This window comes from Branchiostoma belcheri, unplaced genomic scaffold, assembly GCF_001625305.1.
Source record: "Branchiostoma belcheri isolate BF01 breed outbred unplaced genomic scaffold, Haploidv18h27 scaffold285, whole genome shotgun sequence".
NCBI classification, from domain to species: Eukaryota; Metazoa; Chordata; class Leptocardii; order Amphioxiformes; family Branchiostomatidae; genus Branchiostoma; species Branchiostoma belcheri.
Window position 1 is genome coordinate 33,565 of NW_017803893.1, and position 15,872 is coordinate 49,436.

A 15,872-nucleotide genomic window follows, 5' to 3' on the forward strand; every position below is an offset into this window, starting at 1 on the left:
TGCCCCCACAGCCGCGCCGGTAACGCGCGTCCCCGGCGGCCCTGCAGACGGCACGAGCTGTACGTGGACTTTACGGAGCTTGGGTGGGACTGGATCATCGCCCCGGCGGGGTACCGCGCGTTCTACTGCCGCGGGGGGTGCCCGGCCATCATGGGGCAGCACCTCCGCCCCACCAACCACGCCGTGGTGCAGAACATCCTGGGCACGGTCCGAGCCCGCCTGCCGCCCGCCCGCTGCGTACCCGACTCGCTCCGCCCCATCTCCGTGCTGCACTACGAGGAAAACGGCTCCATCGTCTACAAGGAGTACCCGGATATGGTCGCCGGGTCATGCGCCTGTAGGTAGGCAGACGTCAGCATACGTCATCACACGTCATCACGCGTCATCACGCGTCATCATGTCCAACCTCCAAGCAGATCTCTGATCTCTGACCGAGACACTGGTGTGATATTATGTTGTGCAGAATTGATATGAGATGAACTATTATATTGATATCACATTACATATATTACATTTATGCGTAAGTCTATATTCGTTAAAAGAAAATGAAAATGTCAAAAAATATTTTCACTTGTAGGTTTATAGATAGAAACACAGGGTTGCTTATGACTAGCACAGGTTAGATGCGTGGGGCTTCAGTTGAGCCGCTATTACAATAACCGCTCGGCAAAACTGACCACGTTTCTTTCTGCTTACGAACGGCGGCCAGTGACCAAATAGTCTTTATTTTTGTAACTATGATATTAGAAAAAATCAAAAAAATATATTTATGGAAGGTATTTTCAAATTGATTAGGCTTGATCATAATGTAATTTGTCGTAGATTCATATAGACAGGTACAATAGTTAGGGATATATGTATCGCAATTGGAAACAGTTTCATAGATAGTTCGTGACTTTTCAGAAAATACCATTAAAATCACAAGTGCAATATCACTGTTTTTACTTGGTAACTTGACTTTTTGATAAATATATGATATATCAGAACATAATATATAACTTATCTACCTAAACTATGAATGAATGTCAATGGAGACATGTTTTATGCAGATTTATGTATATTTAAGGAAATACTTTGATATTTATAACAATAACGGAAACGAACCGGAATGGATATGGACTCACGATTTACGTCACCAAATGTACAAATGTATGATGTTGGACATTAAAATGGAATCTTTGGCATCACGACGGTGTTTTGTTCATTTTCAAAGATTTAGTAATGGATTATTTTTACATTATTTCTACATTACATGTTACACTCGCATGTCAAACACTTCTGGCATAGGCTGAATTGGGGTGATGACATTGACAAAAGGAAGTACATGTATCCAGCTCAGAAATAAAAATAGTAGAATAACAGTAGAATTTAAAATATGATAAGAACTGCCAGTGCTGCCATTAGCGAGGCTAACCCCACCCCCGGGACAGTACCCCCCGGGCGTCCCGACCCCCCTGCCACCCCCAGCACCCTCCCCACGCCCCGTCGCCTGTATAACAGTGACCCCCGCTGCCTGCATGTCCGCCAGCGCCCGGTCCACCCCGGCCTGTGTGATCCCCCTGGCCGCGTCCTGCACCACGTACGTGTCGTACCTGAAACAAACAGGATACTTTGGATACTGGATACTTGGATACTTTATCCAGTCCATTAGCTGTCGTGCGCAAATACACGAATACGCAGCTAATCTTCCTGGACCGTAAAAACATAGAACAAGGACATAAAAACTGCATAAATGCTCATAAATGCTGACATCTAGTATTTACATCATGGTTAACAGGAGCGACTAGAAACAGAAAAGACACTCCTGGCCCCGGGAAGCGAACCCACGCCCACCCCAGTTGACACCCCAACGCTCTAACCATTCGGCTAAAAGACTTGTTTGTTTGTTTGTTCGTTTATTCGCATGTGATCAAAGAAATGAAAAGAACATAACATACGTAATAAAAGAGATATGCGGGGGAAGGTAAAAAGCTGTTATGGCCTGTCCACGATCTTCCCCCAAAGACATACTGAATTGTATAATACCAGAAATTGATTTCGCTAGGCCCGTCAGACGGATCAGTTGTTAGCGCTTTTAACCCCCCACCCCCACACACTGTTACATACCCGAGCCTCTGCCCGTCCAGAGCCCGTCGGGTGGGTCTATTAAAAGGTGGGACATTACGTCTTCCATGGTTCACAAAAGAGAAGTCAAGCCCTTCAGACATAGTTTTAGACATAGCAATAGTTTCAGACAATTAGATTTCATTATGTACATTTTATACCCTGTTTCAATGTTCTTTTATGTTTGTAACTTACAATAAGCCCCCCCCCCCACACACACACACTATTACATAGTTACATGTACATACCCGAGCCTTTGCCCGTCCAGAGCCGTGTAGGCCACGCAGAAGTCCAGCGCCAGCCCCGTGATGACCAGACTCCGCACGCCCCGGGCCCGCAGCAGCCCGTCCAGCTCCGTCTGCCGGAACCCGCCGTTATCATAGAACGCAGAGTACGAGTCAACCTAAGGGGTACAAGTTCAAGTTCAAGTTACATGTATCTAACCAGGTGACTTAGCTGGGAATCAGAGGGTTGCCACTGAAACAAGTTCATACCTATCGTAGAACGCCGAGTACGAGTCCACCTGCAGGTGGCTTAAGGCCTTAGGAAAAAGCTGCCGACCCTAGCAATAAATGCATAATCTTTAGCCTTACGTGGTCAAGCTTAACAAACCACTGTTCTGTTTAAGATACAACGAAAGTATAAGTGACGATTGTTCCCGTCTGTCGGAACCCACCTCGCATCGGTAGCCTTTCCTGACCACCAGGTCTTCGGACTCGGTGGTCAGCTGGGGGTGGAACTCAGCACCTGGGCAGAACATTTATTATACGGGATTTATACATGAATTATACAGAATACAGCTTATACAAGAATTATACAGCTCAAGACATAACTCAAGACATAACTCAAGACGTAACTTAACTGGACCATCCAGAACCGTGCCTGAGTATGGTTCTAGATAAAACCCGGTTCTGGATGCGCGTGGACCATCCAGAATCGTGCCTAATCGTATAACCTGATCACTGGTCGGCCTGATCACTGACAACAACCTTGAAAACAAGAGTACACCGGCTTCTTTTTTCCACCACCACTCCAGGACTTCTAGAACCTTGCAGTTGCTGTAAACCAATGATTAGCCAGGAGTGTTATTGTAATGTTACAACCCAGGCTATTGTTTAAGTTAGCATATCATAGAGAAAAAAAAGAAGAAGAAGAAGAAAAGAAAACTATCCTAACCTGTTGTGTTGATGACGCAGTGGTCCGGCCAGAGCGTCTGGTTCAGCGCGTGCGCGATGCCGTCTGTACAGTTCACTGCGTACGGGGACGGACCGGTGCACAGCGCCCCTTGCGAGTTGTAGTCTAACTGCATCACGTCGTAGTCAGAGTAACTGGGGAAAACACGAGACGCGAATGACCAGACAGTAACGTTTAAAGTTACATCATTGGTAGTGATGACATAAGGAGGCAGACCTATACATACAGGCATATTATTGGCCTTATATTCGTATATACTAGGCTATGTTTGTTCTTTGTATGCGGTGCGCTGTTGGAGTAAGTTATTAACTTCAGTGTAGCGCTGCATTGTCCCTGTTTTTGTCCAAATGCAAATATATACAAGTGTCCTTAGCAACTTCGACATGAGGGCACATGCATACAACAAAGTATACGTGAAGTGTCGTTTTCTTTGTTGCGTTATCGTCATCGTTTATGTATATCGGAGACATGGCCATATTCAGACACGGTCGCCTTTACGCACAAAAAGTGGTCTCAATCTCACATCAAAGTTTTCTTTCAAAATATCACACCGATGCCACTTTTTCTGAATGTTTACTTGATATATACCTGATATTTACGGCATGTATACGGGATGTTAACGTGAAACTCACCCCGAGTGTTGCGAGGCGAAAGACACATGGTCGGGACAGTGCCAGTCCTGGGACATCACCACCAGGTCTAGAATGGGCCCGTATACCGTGATATTTACGTAATGTATACCTGATGTATACGTGGTGTTTACGTGATATTTACCTGATATATTGATGTATACGTGATGTATACTCACCCCGGGTGTTGCGAGGCGAAGGACACATGGTCCGCACAGTGCCAGTCCTGGGACATCACCACTAGGTCGAAATCAGCCCCGTAGCGGCTCCGCAGCCCGTTGACGACGGGAATAACCTCCGCGCCGCCCGGGACCGGGTTCTCCCCGCCCGGCACGAAGCAGTTCTGCACGTCGATCACCACCAGAGCGACCGGACGGGGGGCTGGGCCCACCGTCAGGCCGCGGCACACGCACAGGACCGACACACACACGGACACACGCAGGAACACGCCAGCTGACGCCATCTTGTTTTCTCCTTGTGCGAATTCCTTAAGTCAAGAAAGAGACAGCTTCTTTATCTGGTGTGTACCCAGGACGTGGGTCCGTGCAAGCAAGGTCTGGGCAACATAATGATTAACTTAAGACATGTACAAATGTACATGTATGTACCCAAAGGGTGGGTCTATCAAAGTGTGATGTGTCACACTGTGACATAGTCTCACACATACACGTACCAACGCGATGTCACAGGGCTTAGTTAGATATAGAAAACAATAGCTGTTCTGTGGACTCTATGATGACTATCATATGAACAGATTTCATGTATATACATTGTAATTTTCGTCGGTTTTTCCTTGCCAAGTTCTTCAGAAGAGGTGAAAAACCTGTCCGAAGTAACCTTTGCCCGACAGCCGAACTGAGGCTGATGTTTGAATCGAGCAAACATCGCGGCAGCGAGTCAAAAGCTCCGCCAGACTGATTCGGGTTTGCTTTCGTATCAATCACTACAGGTGTTTTTTTACAACGTTTTTCTCAAGTTCATCTTCATCATTGTAACGCCTTTGGTATCTATAATAATGCTGCAAATCGAAATGGTGAAGTTATTACGGAAAACCATATTCTCTTTGACAACATAAATATCAGTTAGTCATCCACACACACACAGGTAAACACACCTGTCACCGGTTACAAACAATGTACACAGTAAACTGTTCACTGTAAAAAAAGGTACAGGTAGTTCCATAGCCCTTTTCAGGCTGTAGGGGCAGTGTATTGTTAATCCAGTACTAGTATTGTAAGGCGGAGCCCATTCATTCATTCATTCATTCGTTCATTCATTCATTCATTCATTTTCATTCATCCCTCTCCTTCCACTGCCTTTTACCTCCCCAACAGAAGTCACCCACTCTACATAATAATCAGTCAGACAAGTCATGTGTTGTTACTGATATATTTCTTCCCATGCACATTTACAGAGTTGTAACCACTCATAACAAATTAGCTAACTACAAACCGTTACCTTCAACTGTACTACACACAGATCTGCCTGCTGTAAAGGTCTGTAGTCAAGTAATAATGTACAAAATCAGGACAAGACTGCACCAAACACAAGTGGGATGAAACCTTAGGGGAATGTAAGAATGCAAACAAGTGCAGTTACATTGTAACTTCATCATAACGTCCATAAAATACAAAGATTTGGCTTAATTTGCTTAAGATCCACCTTGTCTATATGTGCTCTTCATACTAGACACAAAAAAGAATAATTTTACTGTGTTCATATTACAAAAGTATGTCAAAGCTAAAGACTAAAAGGCTGACAATTCACTTATTATTATAGGCTGTCAGTATAATCATGTAACCATACCAACTCTGGTCTGTCCCAGACAATTGGCTGTAAACTACAGGCTTCATCTCTAAATGAAAACATCATACAGACTGACAAACACCCTTTGTACAGAAGACAATTATACAAAACACTTGGAAAATTCAGAACTTCAGAGGCATTTCCCTGAATGAAATGTTAAATATATCCCTGAAACTAACCTATAATAGTATACAAACTGGAAAATGTTGTAGCAAATCAACTGTTGATATTGTACCTTATGCCAGAAGTTAACATAATAAACAAATTCTGAAGATTTGTATGCTGTATAGTAGCTAAAAGCTTGGTGTACATGATTGCTGTGTAAGTAATCAAGCTATGAAGGGCTACATAGCTACATATGGCAAATGTAAGCCTACACTAGGCTACACCCTAACACTACATATGGCAAAGCTCTCTGATTCTCACATTGTAGCAATAATATGGCAGTTTTTCCTGTGGCAATTCTGCATTATGTGGCACAGGCGGTACATGTGGCATCTATGGTAGAACTGTGGTGTATGGAGGACAGGCTGAATGGATGACACAGCAAGCACTCCACACTTCTGCTTACCTCAAATAATCCTAAGTCTACCCTGTCAATTTCCCTAACTCTTACATCTCCTATTAATGTCTAGCTTGGAGCCATGTATGTCTCAGTATCAGACAATTGTCTATCTAACCCTTCTTACATGTCCTGTTGAATTTCTCTCAGTGCACCTTTACATAAAAGCTGATTTGGCATTAATCTCTTACAAAAGGTATTAGGGAATGCTATAAGATTAATACAATGCGATATATGAACACAAAATGTACATGTATTAATCAGTGCCAACTGGTCATTTAGATAAAGACTTTTCTCACACTTCAGTCAACAACTTTTGTTTAAAAACAACAATTTGGGCAGATTAGTTACCAGTTACACCATCGCATGTTATCATCTTCATTAGGCAACAAACAAGCAACTGTAGAATTGCTTTGAACATTGGATAATATTCTGGCAACATCTTACATCAAGGCTGTAGCTAAATGCTAGACCATCGCTGCCTAGCAGGAGCTCCAGCATGAGCTAGCCATGGGTTGAATAACTAGCATGGCCATATCTAGCTGAAAAGCTAAACACTTATTGCTTAACAAGAGAATTTGTGCAAGTTAGTATAGGAGCCAGCATTACCTACATGTAGCAGGCAGTTAAATTGAGCTGGTCTGAGTTCAACCTAGATCCTTGCTGTCTAGCAGATCTAGCCAGAAGTAGCAGCTCTAGCCAGCCTAGCATAAGCTAGCAAGTGATTGAAGGATGAGAGTCTGTATATAAGTTAAACATGTCCCTTGATGTCTAGCAGATCTAGCCTGCCTAGCATGAGCTAGCGAGAGACTGGTGGATGGGTGCCTAGCATGAGCTAGCGAGTGACTGGTGTATGGGCGGCTGGAAGCAGCGGACGTGTTCCACCGGCAGGCTGTCGGCGTCGCCAGACTTCAGGTACTTGTTGACGGTAGCGAAGATCTGCGTGTTCAGGATCTGGAACTTACGGATACGGTCACACATCCGACGCAGGTTCTGGGGGGAGGGGGGCAAAAATATCATCAGGACAAGCTGAACATTAGCTGTAATAACTCATTAGGCAGTAATCACTTGTTAAGTTGTACTATCTCATTAAGCAGTAATATCTCGTTAAGCAGTACTAATGCTCTGTTGTAAAACATCTGGCTCTGAAATAACTGAAAAATGCCTCTAGTAAATAAAGAAAAACACATGCCAAAGACTATTCTACTGTCAGAGGCTTTGTCCATATGTGAGTATCATCGCTAAACATGCAGTGTCATGTTCCTACAATCTATGGGCTTTGTAAAACTTTGTTAAAAGAAACTGTGAAAAACTGTGATGTCATCAGCCCCTGTGCACAACTCACCACTCCCTTGATGACATCGTCCTTGAGGTCTGCCTTGTTGATTTTGAGGATGTGATACGCGAAGTCGAGCGCCTCAAACCTCCTCTGCTGGCCAAGCAGGATGGTCATGAGACAGCCAGCCCAGTTCAGACTGTCCCCGAAGCATTGTCTGGAGAAACAGCAACATTGTTACAATCAACATTGTTACATGATAACAAAACATTGCTACATGTTACAGCTACAGTCCTCAGGCAGCCAGCCCAGTTCAGACTGTCCCCGAAACATTGTCTGGAGAAACAGCAACATTGTTACAATCAACATTGTTACATTGTACCACAACATTGCTACAGGTTACAGTTATAGTCATCAGGCACCCACATAGCCCAGTTCAGGCTGTCACCAACATATTGTCTGAAACAACAGCAACATTGTTACAATCAACATTGTTACATGGTACCACAACATTGTTACATGTTACTCACTCGACCGTGAACTCGTTCTCGCCCACAGGCATGCAGTAGACGATCTGCATGGCGCTCCAGAGCCGGTGGAACTCGGTGCACTCGTCGATGTTCATGACTCCGTTTGCGGGAGGGGGGCCGTGCCAGATCTGATCCTCCAGAAAAGTCTTGATCCGAGTCAGGATGATCTCAAACATGGAGAGTCCGCAGCACAGGCGTTCCTTAGTCAGCAGGTCTCCCTCACGGGCTATTGCTGCTTGCTACATGCAAAATGAACACAGAACTGTTACATTTTGCTACATACAGAACTGTTACAACTGTCTCAAACATGGAGAGTCCATCAGGGGCTATGGCGGCTTGCTACATTTGTACATACAAAATAAACACAGCTTGCTACACACAAGGGGAAACACATTATTAAACTGTCACAACTTGCTACATACAAAGGGAAACACAGAACTGTATCGAGAACTGTGCCTATCTAGTTCTGTGCCTGAATGGGTTAGGATCAGGCACGGTTCTGGATTGTCTCCACATATCTTACCTGAGGTGTCCCCAGTTTCTCGATGACAGAAGTCACCTGTAGAGCCTGGTATTTCTGCTCCAACTTTTTCATTTTGGCCTCCGGTTTCTCACCCTCTGTGGACAGATAGAAAACTCACAGTACATTACACACATAAAACTGTGCAATAAGTATGTTATATGTACAATCAGACACATAAAACACTTTCTGCCACTGAGAAGACTTTTACAACCATCATTACTGGCACTCTAACTCTTACAGACGTCACACATGTTCCTACAGTAACTCCTCGTACAAACATCACTGTACAGTTACTGTTCCTCACATGTTCCTATTCCACACATGAAGCTACCAGTCCTGACCTTTGACATACTGCCTTGGAATGATGTTCTGGAAGGGAGCCGCATGGAGCAAGTCTCGGACCTCCTCCTGGGACTGGGCAGGAATGTGAAACAACCAGTTACTACCAGCATCCAATAACACAACATAATCAGGTATAACAACCTACTATCTACCACTGCAGAATTCATAATGATCAATGATCTCATATTAGAGTTTTTACGTTTTTACAAGTCTCGGACCTCCTCCTGGGACTGGGCAGGAATGTGGAACAACCAGTTACTACAACTCTGGCATCCAACAACACAACCTAATCAGGAATGACAACATACTACATAATTTTTCAAGATCTCTGGTACCAAATAAACTTGTGTTCTCAGAGTTTTTGCATTACAGAATTCCTTGTTGTCTCAGACTGGAGATTTTAATGATTGTGCAACATTAATTATGATCTCATACCTGAGTTTTTTTCCGCAGAGCATTATCTGTGGTCTCAGACCGGAGTTTCTGTGGTCTCAGACTGGAGTTTCTGTGGTCTCAGACCGGAGTTTCTGTGGTCTCAGACCGGAGTTTCTGTGGTCTAAGACCGGAGTTTTGGTACTTACCAGACTCTGCTCACACAGCAGGCAGAAGAGCACAGCGTTGGTCTCAGACCAGAGTTTCTGTGGTCTCAGACCGGAGTTTTGGTACTTACCAGACTCTGCTCACACAGCAGGCAGAAGAGCACAGCGTTGGTCTCAGACCAGAGTTTCTGTGGTCTCAGACCGGAGTTTTGGTACTTACCAGACTCTGTTCGCACAGCAGGCAGAACAGCACCGCGTTCCCAACTTCGCGGAAGCTCTGGAACACCTCCGTCTTCAGCTCGGGGTAGTTAATGATGTCCTGCAGCTGGGCATAGTAGTACTCCAACACCGCTGGGGGGGGATGGTTTTTTTTGTTAATACTTACATACTAGAGAGATAGGCCTAAAGGCCATATTCTATCTACAGAAACCTTCAACAACACAATAAAAGTACAGCAACTTTTATAAGATCTTATGTACAAGACCTACTGTAACATATATGTTCAAGATAAATATTATATTAAACACTGTGTTTCTCCCTTACCAGGGGATCCGTAGTCAAACCGCGGCAGTTTGCAGATCTTCGGCATGGAGTCCATCAGGGTCTTTACATACTGCCTGATACTGCCCTGGATCTGTAAAACACATGTTATACAGGAGTTAGATACTGCCTGATACTGCCCTGGATCTGTGGGGGGTGAAATACACACATTAGAGTGAAGAACGTTATTGCACGACAATTGTACATGGTACAAAGTATGGCAACGACTATTTAACATAGTAAAGAAAGAAAAAGGGTATAGAATGAATATTAACATCCTAATTACTAAAATTCAAGAGCTAATACATGGATAGCTAGTTAGATAAGAGTCCATATGTACAGTCTGATACTGGCCTGGAGCCGTGATGTAAAAAAATAGTTGAAATAGTTGAAGTTGAAAATTTGCAGGCTACAAATGTTGGCTCTGTATTAGAAATCACATATGGTATAAAACAGGATTCCTAGTGCTACACAACTTCACCTGACCTTGACCTGACCTTGACCTGACCTTGACCTGTACTCACCAGGCTCTTGATGATCTTGAGGAGTTCCTCCATCACCACGGCGATGCCCTGGTAACCAAGGAGATGGGAGATGGCGCGGAAGTGAGGCGAGCCGACAAACCCGGTGTACAGGTTGTAGATGTGGCCGTAGGCATTGTTTAACACCTGTGGGTGGGGAGGGGGGCAGTTTCATGTTAGGAACCCGGTGTACAGGTTGTAGATGTGGCCGTAGGCATTGTTTAACACCTGTGGGTGGGGAGGGGGGCAGTTACATGTTAGGAACCCGGTGTACAGGTTGTAGATGTGGCTGTAGGCATTGTTTAACACCTGTGGGTGGGGAGGGGGGCAGTTTCATGTTTGTTTGTTTGTTTTTATTTTGATCCCCATTAGTGCTTGATCACTATTCTTCCTGGGGTTAGTCAACATTATAATAAAATGAAACATGTTAGCACTTAGAAAGGAAAGGAAAGTCATCTCAATCCAGTTTCAGCTCACCGATGAGAAACTTTTCCACTGGTCTTGACAAGAGAAGACAGACACTATGTACAGTATTTACAGGTTCATTGTATGGGGGAATTCCCCTAGCTCTTTTCGACAAGCACAATTAACAGAGGACCACGGTTAACGTCCCGTCTGCAACCCTTTCCAGTAGCGTGCATGTCGGGTGAGCGACAACAGCCGGGATTCGAACTCCAAACCTCTTGGTCAAGAGGTGGGGTCGCTAACTACTGAACTATGCACACTACACAACTAAGGGCAAAGGGTGGGCAAGGTTCATGTTAGTTCTAGAACAAAGCTAGTCCACATTTGGAAAGTCGACCCTACCTTGGTACCATACACATCCTGCGGTGTGTTGGGCGGAGCTCTCTCTCTGTTTACCTCCTGGGACAGCGGGAAAACGGCTCGCACAAATCTGTTAGTTGAGTTGTTGTAGCAGTAGTTTGGCAGGAAGTCGTAGTTGAGTTCCCAGAAGACGTGCAGCGTGATGCGGCCGTACGGAGCGGACACGTTGTGGTTCGCTTCTCGGAACATCGCCTCGAAATCCATCAGCGAAACGTGCTCCGACAGGAGCTTGTGGGTCAGTCTGTTTACTTCTGTCAGGCACTCCAGCTCCTAAACAAACAAACAAACAAATAAACAAACATTAGTAACACCAACATTCAACTTGTCGGTCAGTCTGTTTACTTCTGTCAGACACTCCAGCTCCTAAACAAACAAACAAACACGGGTCAGTCTGTTTACTTCTGTCAAACACTCCAGCTCCTATATACACATAAAACAAACAAACATCAGTAACAACCAACATACAACATGATACAGCAACAACCAGCGGACCAGCCTCCTGCTGTAGTGTTTGCACACCTGTCTGGCCCCATGGCTACAGAAACAGAGATGGTCGCTGCCATATGCACAAAGTATGGTTGTGGACAGGACTTTAACTGACTAACTAAGAAAGGAAAGAAAATATCAGATGGTGGGTATAGAATTTTCTTCTTACACAACCAGTATGTTTCGATGTCTATCAGACACCTTCCTCAGAGCTTCTGACTGGAGTTCTGCTGGACTTTTGAGTTTTCTCAGAAGCTCTGAGGAAGGTGTCTGATAGACATCGAAACGTACATGTAAGCAGATGAGAACCTTACTGGTTGTGTAAGAAGAAAATTCTATACCCTAAGTATTTTCCAACCTGATGAAATATTTAGGGAAATAGCAGATATTCCCACTGACCACAATGCCGGTGAGGTCTCCGCTCTCGAAGCGGCCGATCGCGACGTCGAGCGACTTCTGCATCGCCGTGGAGATCCGCTGGGTGATCAGCCGGTTCAGGTCAACGGAACGGCCCAGGATCTAAACAAACAAACAAACATGGGTCAGGCTGTTTACTGATGCCCAGGATCTAAACATAGGAGAAACAGTTACCCTGCTGTCTTGTAACATTTATAACAGGAAAGTACACACTATAAAGGAAACAGTTTGAAAGCAAATGCATAATGTTTACTTTCACATGGGCTAGCAGATCAACTTCTGCTCTGTTTATTCTTACTCAAACACATTCATATGTGGTGACCAGCCCCTTCAACCTTGTCCTACCACTTGCTACATAATGTAGCTGTACTCACCTGTTGGCAGGTGGGTAGGGAATCTGTACTCACCTGTACATGTCTCTGCTTGACTCACCTGTACATGTCTCTGCTTGACTCACCTGTACATGTCTCTGCTTGACTCACCTGTACATGTCTCTGCTTGACTCACCTGTACATGTCTCTGCTTGAGTTACTCACCTGTACATGTCTCTGCTTGAGTTACTCACCTGTACATGTCTCTGCTTGAGCAGGGTTTCGTAGCGGTTGGCAGGTGGGTAGGGGATCTGTACTCACCTGTACATGTCTCTGCTTGACTCACCTGTACATGTCTCTGCTTGACTCACCTGTACATGTCTCTGCTTGAGCAGTGTCTCGTAGCGGTTGGCAGGTGGGTAGGGGATCTGTACTCACCTGTACATGTCTCTGCTTGAGCAGTGTCTCGTAGCGGTTGGCAGGTGGGTAGGGGATCTGTACTCACCTGTACATGTCTCTGCTTGACTCACCTGTACATGTCTCTGCTTGACTCACCTGTACATGTCTCTGCTTGAGTAACGTCTCGTAGCGGTTGGCAGGTGGGTAGGGGATCTGTATGCCATGCTGTGCACACTCAGCTCGGAACCGCTTGTCCAACATGATGCTACGGAACAGAGAAACAGATCAGCCGCTTAGACACATGATTCAAAGACTTGGACAAAAGCATGCAGAGCTGCAAAATGTGACATGCTGTTGAACAGGGCTTGGTCTTGAAACTCTGCCCTTTATCCATACTCAGGCACGTAGCAGATATGTAGTAGATATGTTATATACTGTACCTTGCTGCCTGTGCCTTGTAGTAGATATGTAATATGTACATCTACCTTGCTGCCTGTGCCTTGTAGTAGATATGACATGTACCTACATGTTGTGTAGTAGATATGTAATATGTACAATGTACATGTACCTTGCTGCCTGTGCCTTGTAGTAGATATAATATGTACCTTGCTGCCTGTGCATTGTAGTAGATAATGTTTAATAATTATGTACCTTGCTGCCTGTGCCTTGTAGTAGATATAATATGTACCTTGCTGCCTGTGCATTGTAGTAGATAATGTTTAATAATTATGTACCTTGCTGCCTGTGCCTTGTAGTAAGTGAAGATCTGGTCGCTGAGCTTGTAGTAAGTTGTAGTAGATATGTTTAATATGTACCTTGCTGCCTGTGCCTTGTAGTAATGTAGTAAATATGACATGTACATATACCTTGCTGCCTGTGCCTTGTAGTAGATATATTATGTACCTGCATGTTGTATAGTATATATAACATATACCTTGCTGCCTGTGCCTTGTAGTAGATATAATATGTACCTGCATGTTGTATAGTATATATAACATGTACCTTGCTGCCTGTGCCTTGTAGTAAGTGAAGATCTGGTCGCTGAGCTTGTAGACAAACTGGTCGAAGCACAGGTTGACTTCTGCCTCCACCTCGTCATACAGGAACTGTTTGCGGAACTTTGTCAGCGCGTAGTGAGCGCTGTCGTTGTACAGGTCCAGTGGGTACAGCACGTATCTGGGGGGGCAAACGTTCTGTTAGCTTTCCTCTACAGTACAGCACGTATCTAAGGGGACAAATATGCTGTTACATTTCTGTATAACTAGTATACAGCATGAATCTGGGGGTACAAATGTGCAGTTAACTTTAGTGAGCGCTGTCATTGTACAGGTCCAGTGGGTACAGCACGTATCTGCCGGGACAAATGTTCTGCCAACTTTCTTCTACTATACAACACGTATCTGGGGGGACAAATGTTCTGTCAACTTTACTCTACTGTACAGCATGAATCTGGGGGTCAAATGTTCTGTTACCTTTTCTTCTACTGTACGACATAAAACATTCTGTCATGTTTTCTTCTACCAGCCTAGAACTGTAAATCACATCCATTTTTCTTCTACATAGATTTATTGTATATGTCCGACTTACTCCATCATAGAGGGTTCCTTGGTCTCCAAGATGTGGTCAGTCAGGATCCAGGGCATGGACATCTCGATGGGGAACTGCAGACAACAGAATATAGATGGAACTATACAACGGTATCGCAGCATACAACATACCACATGCATGTCTACATATAACTGTCAACTACCCTGCATTTTCTGAGACAGAAAGCAGCCTCCAAGGACCTTATAAAGTAGTTTATAAATGAAGCTAGTTCTGAACTCTATGACAAGCCACAGTCTTGTTACAAAAACAGCAAGGATAGCAACTGTGAGTACATTGTTTGTAGTTTGTGTTTCCATTTAAATTAATGTGCTTCAGGACATTTCATGTCTGCTATAAATCTAATAAAGCATAGTTGAAACTGGCTGGTTCCACATGCAGTCACCTACGCAGCTGTGGACGGCAGTGCCTCAGCTGTACCTCACCTGTACCAGGTATCTCACCTGTCAGCAGGTGTCTCACCCGTGCCAGGTGTCTCACCTGTGCAGGTGTCTCACCTGTGCAGGTGTCTTACCTGTGCAGGTGTCTTTACCCTGTGCAGGTGCCACACCTGTACCTCACCTGTGGTTTTGAAGGCCTTGAGCCTGACCTCGCTGCTGCCATCACCCCCCGTCCGTCTGGTGTTAATGACAGACACAAACCAGCCGCCACACACAATCCACGTTAGAAGGAAAGTACAAAATCAAATCATCAAGAAAATCAAGGAAAATCAAACAAAATCTTGTTACTGTGTGAATTATAAAAAAGAAGGAAAGCCATACATGGTATAATTACTATACCAGAATGTGATTTCATCATAATAAAAAAGATTTTTGCTTAAAAGAATAACTGAAAATCATCAAGAAAGTATAATAGAAGAGTTCATCAGCCATTAGTTGAATGCTGAAAGCTGGCAAGATTTTTCTCACTGCGTTAGCAGTCTGGTTAGTTCTGAATCAGCAGCTACAAATCAGCAGCTTCCTTTTTCTCGCATGTTAGTCTAGCATCAGCGGCTACGAATGGCGTGCTACATGTGCAAGGTTTCCTGCTTGCTGATTGGTTAGTGACGGAGGAGGTGATGGCAGGAGGGCAGCTGCAAGAAAAAACTTAACAGCCAATCAGATTCCTAGGCTTAGGGAAGAGGTAAGCTGAACAGCCAACCAGAGTCCTAGGCTTAGGGAAGAGGTAAACTTAACAGCCAATCAGATTCCTAGGCTTTGGGCAGAGGTAAACTTAACAGCCAATCAGATTCCTAGGCTTAGGGAAGAGGTAAACTTAACAGCCA

The 15,872-nt window shown here is 44.5% G+C and overlaps 3 protein-coding genes and 1 long non-coding RNA gene across 7 annotated transcripts in view; 2 read left to right on the forward strand and 2 right to left on the reverse strand.

Annotated features, from left to right (window-relative positions):
- The window catches only part of LOC109472830 (bone morphogenetic protein 2-B-like), a 2,443-nt gene extending 2,098 nt beyond the window's left edge, over nt 1–345 (forward strand). The window contains exon 4 of the mRNA XM_019772688.1: nt 12–345. Coding sequence (XP_019628247.1) covers nt 12–345 — 334 coding nt within the window. The remainder of the gene's footprint in view (nt 1–11) is intronic.
- A 910-nt stretch (nt 346–1,255) lies between these two features.
- Nucleotides 1,256–4,393, reverse strand: LOC109472831 (pyrazinamidase/nicotinamidase-like). The gene is given in 7 exon segments (XM_019772689.1): nt 1,256–1,288; nt 1,420–1,485; nt 1,487–1,592; nt 2,352–2,506; nt 2,780–2,850; nt 3,280–3,431; nt 4,106–4,393. Coding segments are annotated over 7 exon segments (867 nt in total). The 5' UTR covers nt 4,390–4,393.
- A 936-nt stretch (nt 4,394–5,329) lies between these two features.
- Nucleotides 5,330–15,872, reverse strand: part of LOC109472841 (cytoplasmic FMR1-interacting protein 2-like) — a 24,808-nt gene continuing 14,265 nt past the window's right edge. For 2 of the 3 annotated variants that reach the window (XM_019772700.1, XM_019772699.1), the window contains exons 16-24: nt 14,591–14,664; nt 14,006–14,179; nt 13,160–13,268; nt 13,043–13,099; nt 12,276–12,395; nt 11,373–11,660; nt 10,569–10,712; nt 10,048–10,138; nt 9,686–9,855 (exon numbers count right to left, since the gene is read on the reverse strand). In XM_019772700.1, coding sequence (XP_019628259.1) covers nt 9,701–9,855; nt 10,048–10,138; nt 10,569–10,712; nt 11,373–11,660; nt 12,276–12,395; nt 13,043–13,099; nt 13,160–13,268; nt 14,006–14,179; nt 14,591–14,664 — 1,212 coding nt within the window. In that variant the 3' untranslated portion in view covers nt 9,686–9,700. Of the gene's footprint in view, nt 7,288–7,639; nt 7,788–8,100; nt 8,340–8,623; nt 8,719–8,964; nt 9,038–9,685; nt 9,856–10,047; nt 10,139–10,568; nt 10,713–11,372; nt 11,661–12,275; nt 12,396–13,042; nt 13,100–13,159; nt 13,269–14,005; nt 14,180–14,590; nt 14,665–15,872 lie in introns of those variants that run through there. The other variant, XM_019772701.1, reaches the window with a different exon arrangement.
- The window catches only part of LOC109472843, a 3,462-nt gene continuing 2,824 nt past the window's right edge, over nt 15,235–15,872 (forward strand). For both annotated transcript variants that reach the window (XR_002140393.1, XR_002140392.1), the window contains exon 1: nt 15,235–15,856. This is a non-coding gene — a long non-coding RNA (uncharacterized LOC109472843). The remainder of the gene's footprint in view (nt 15,857–15,872) is intronic.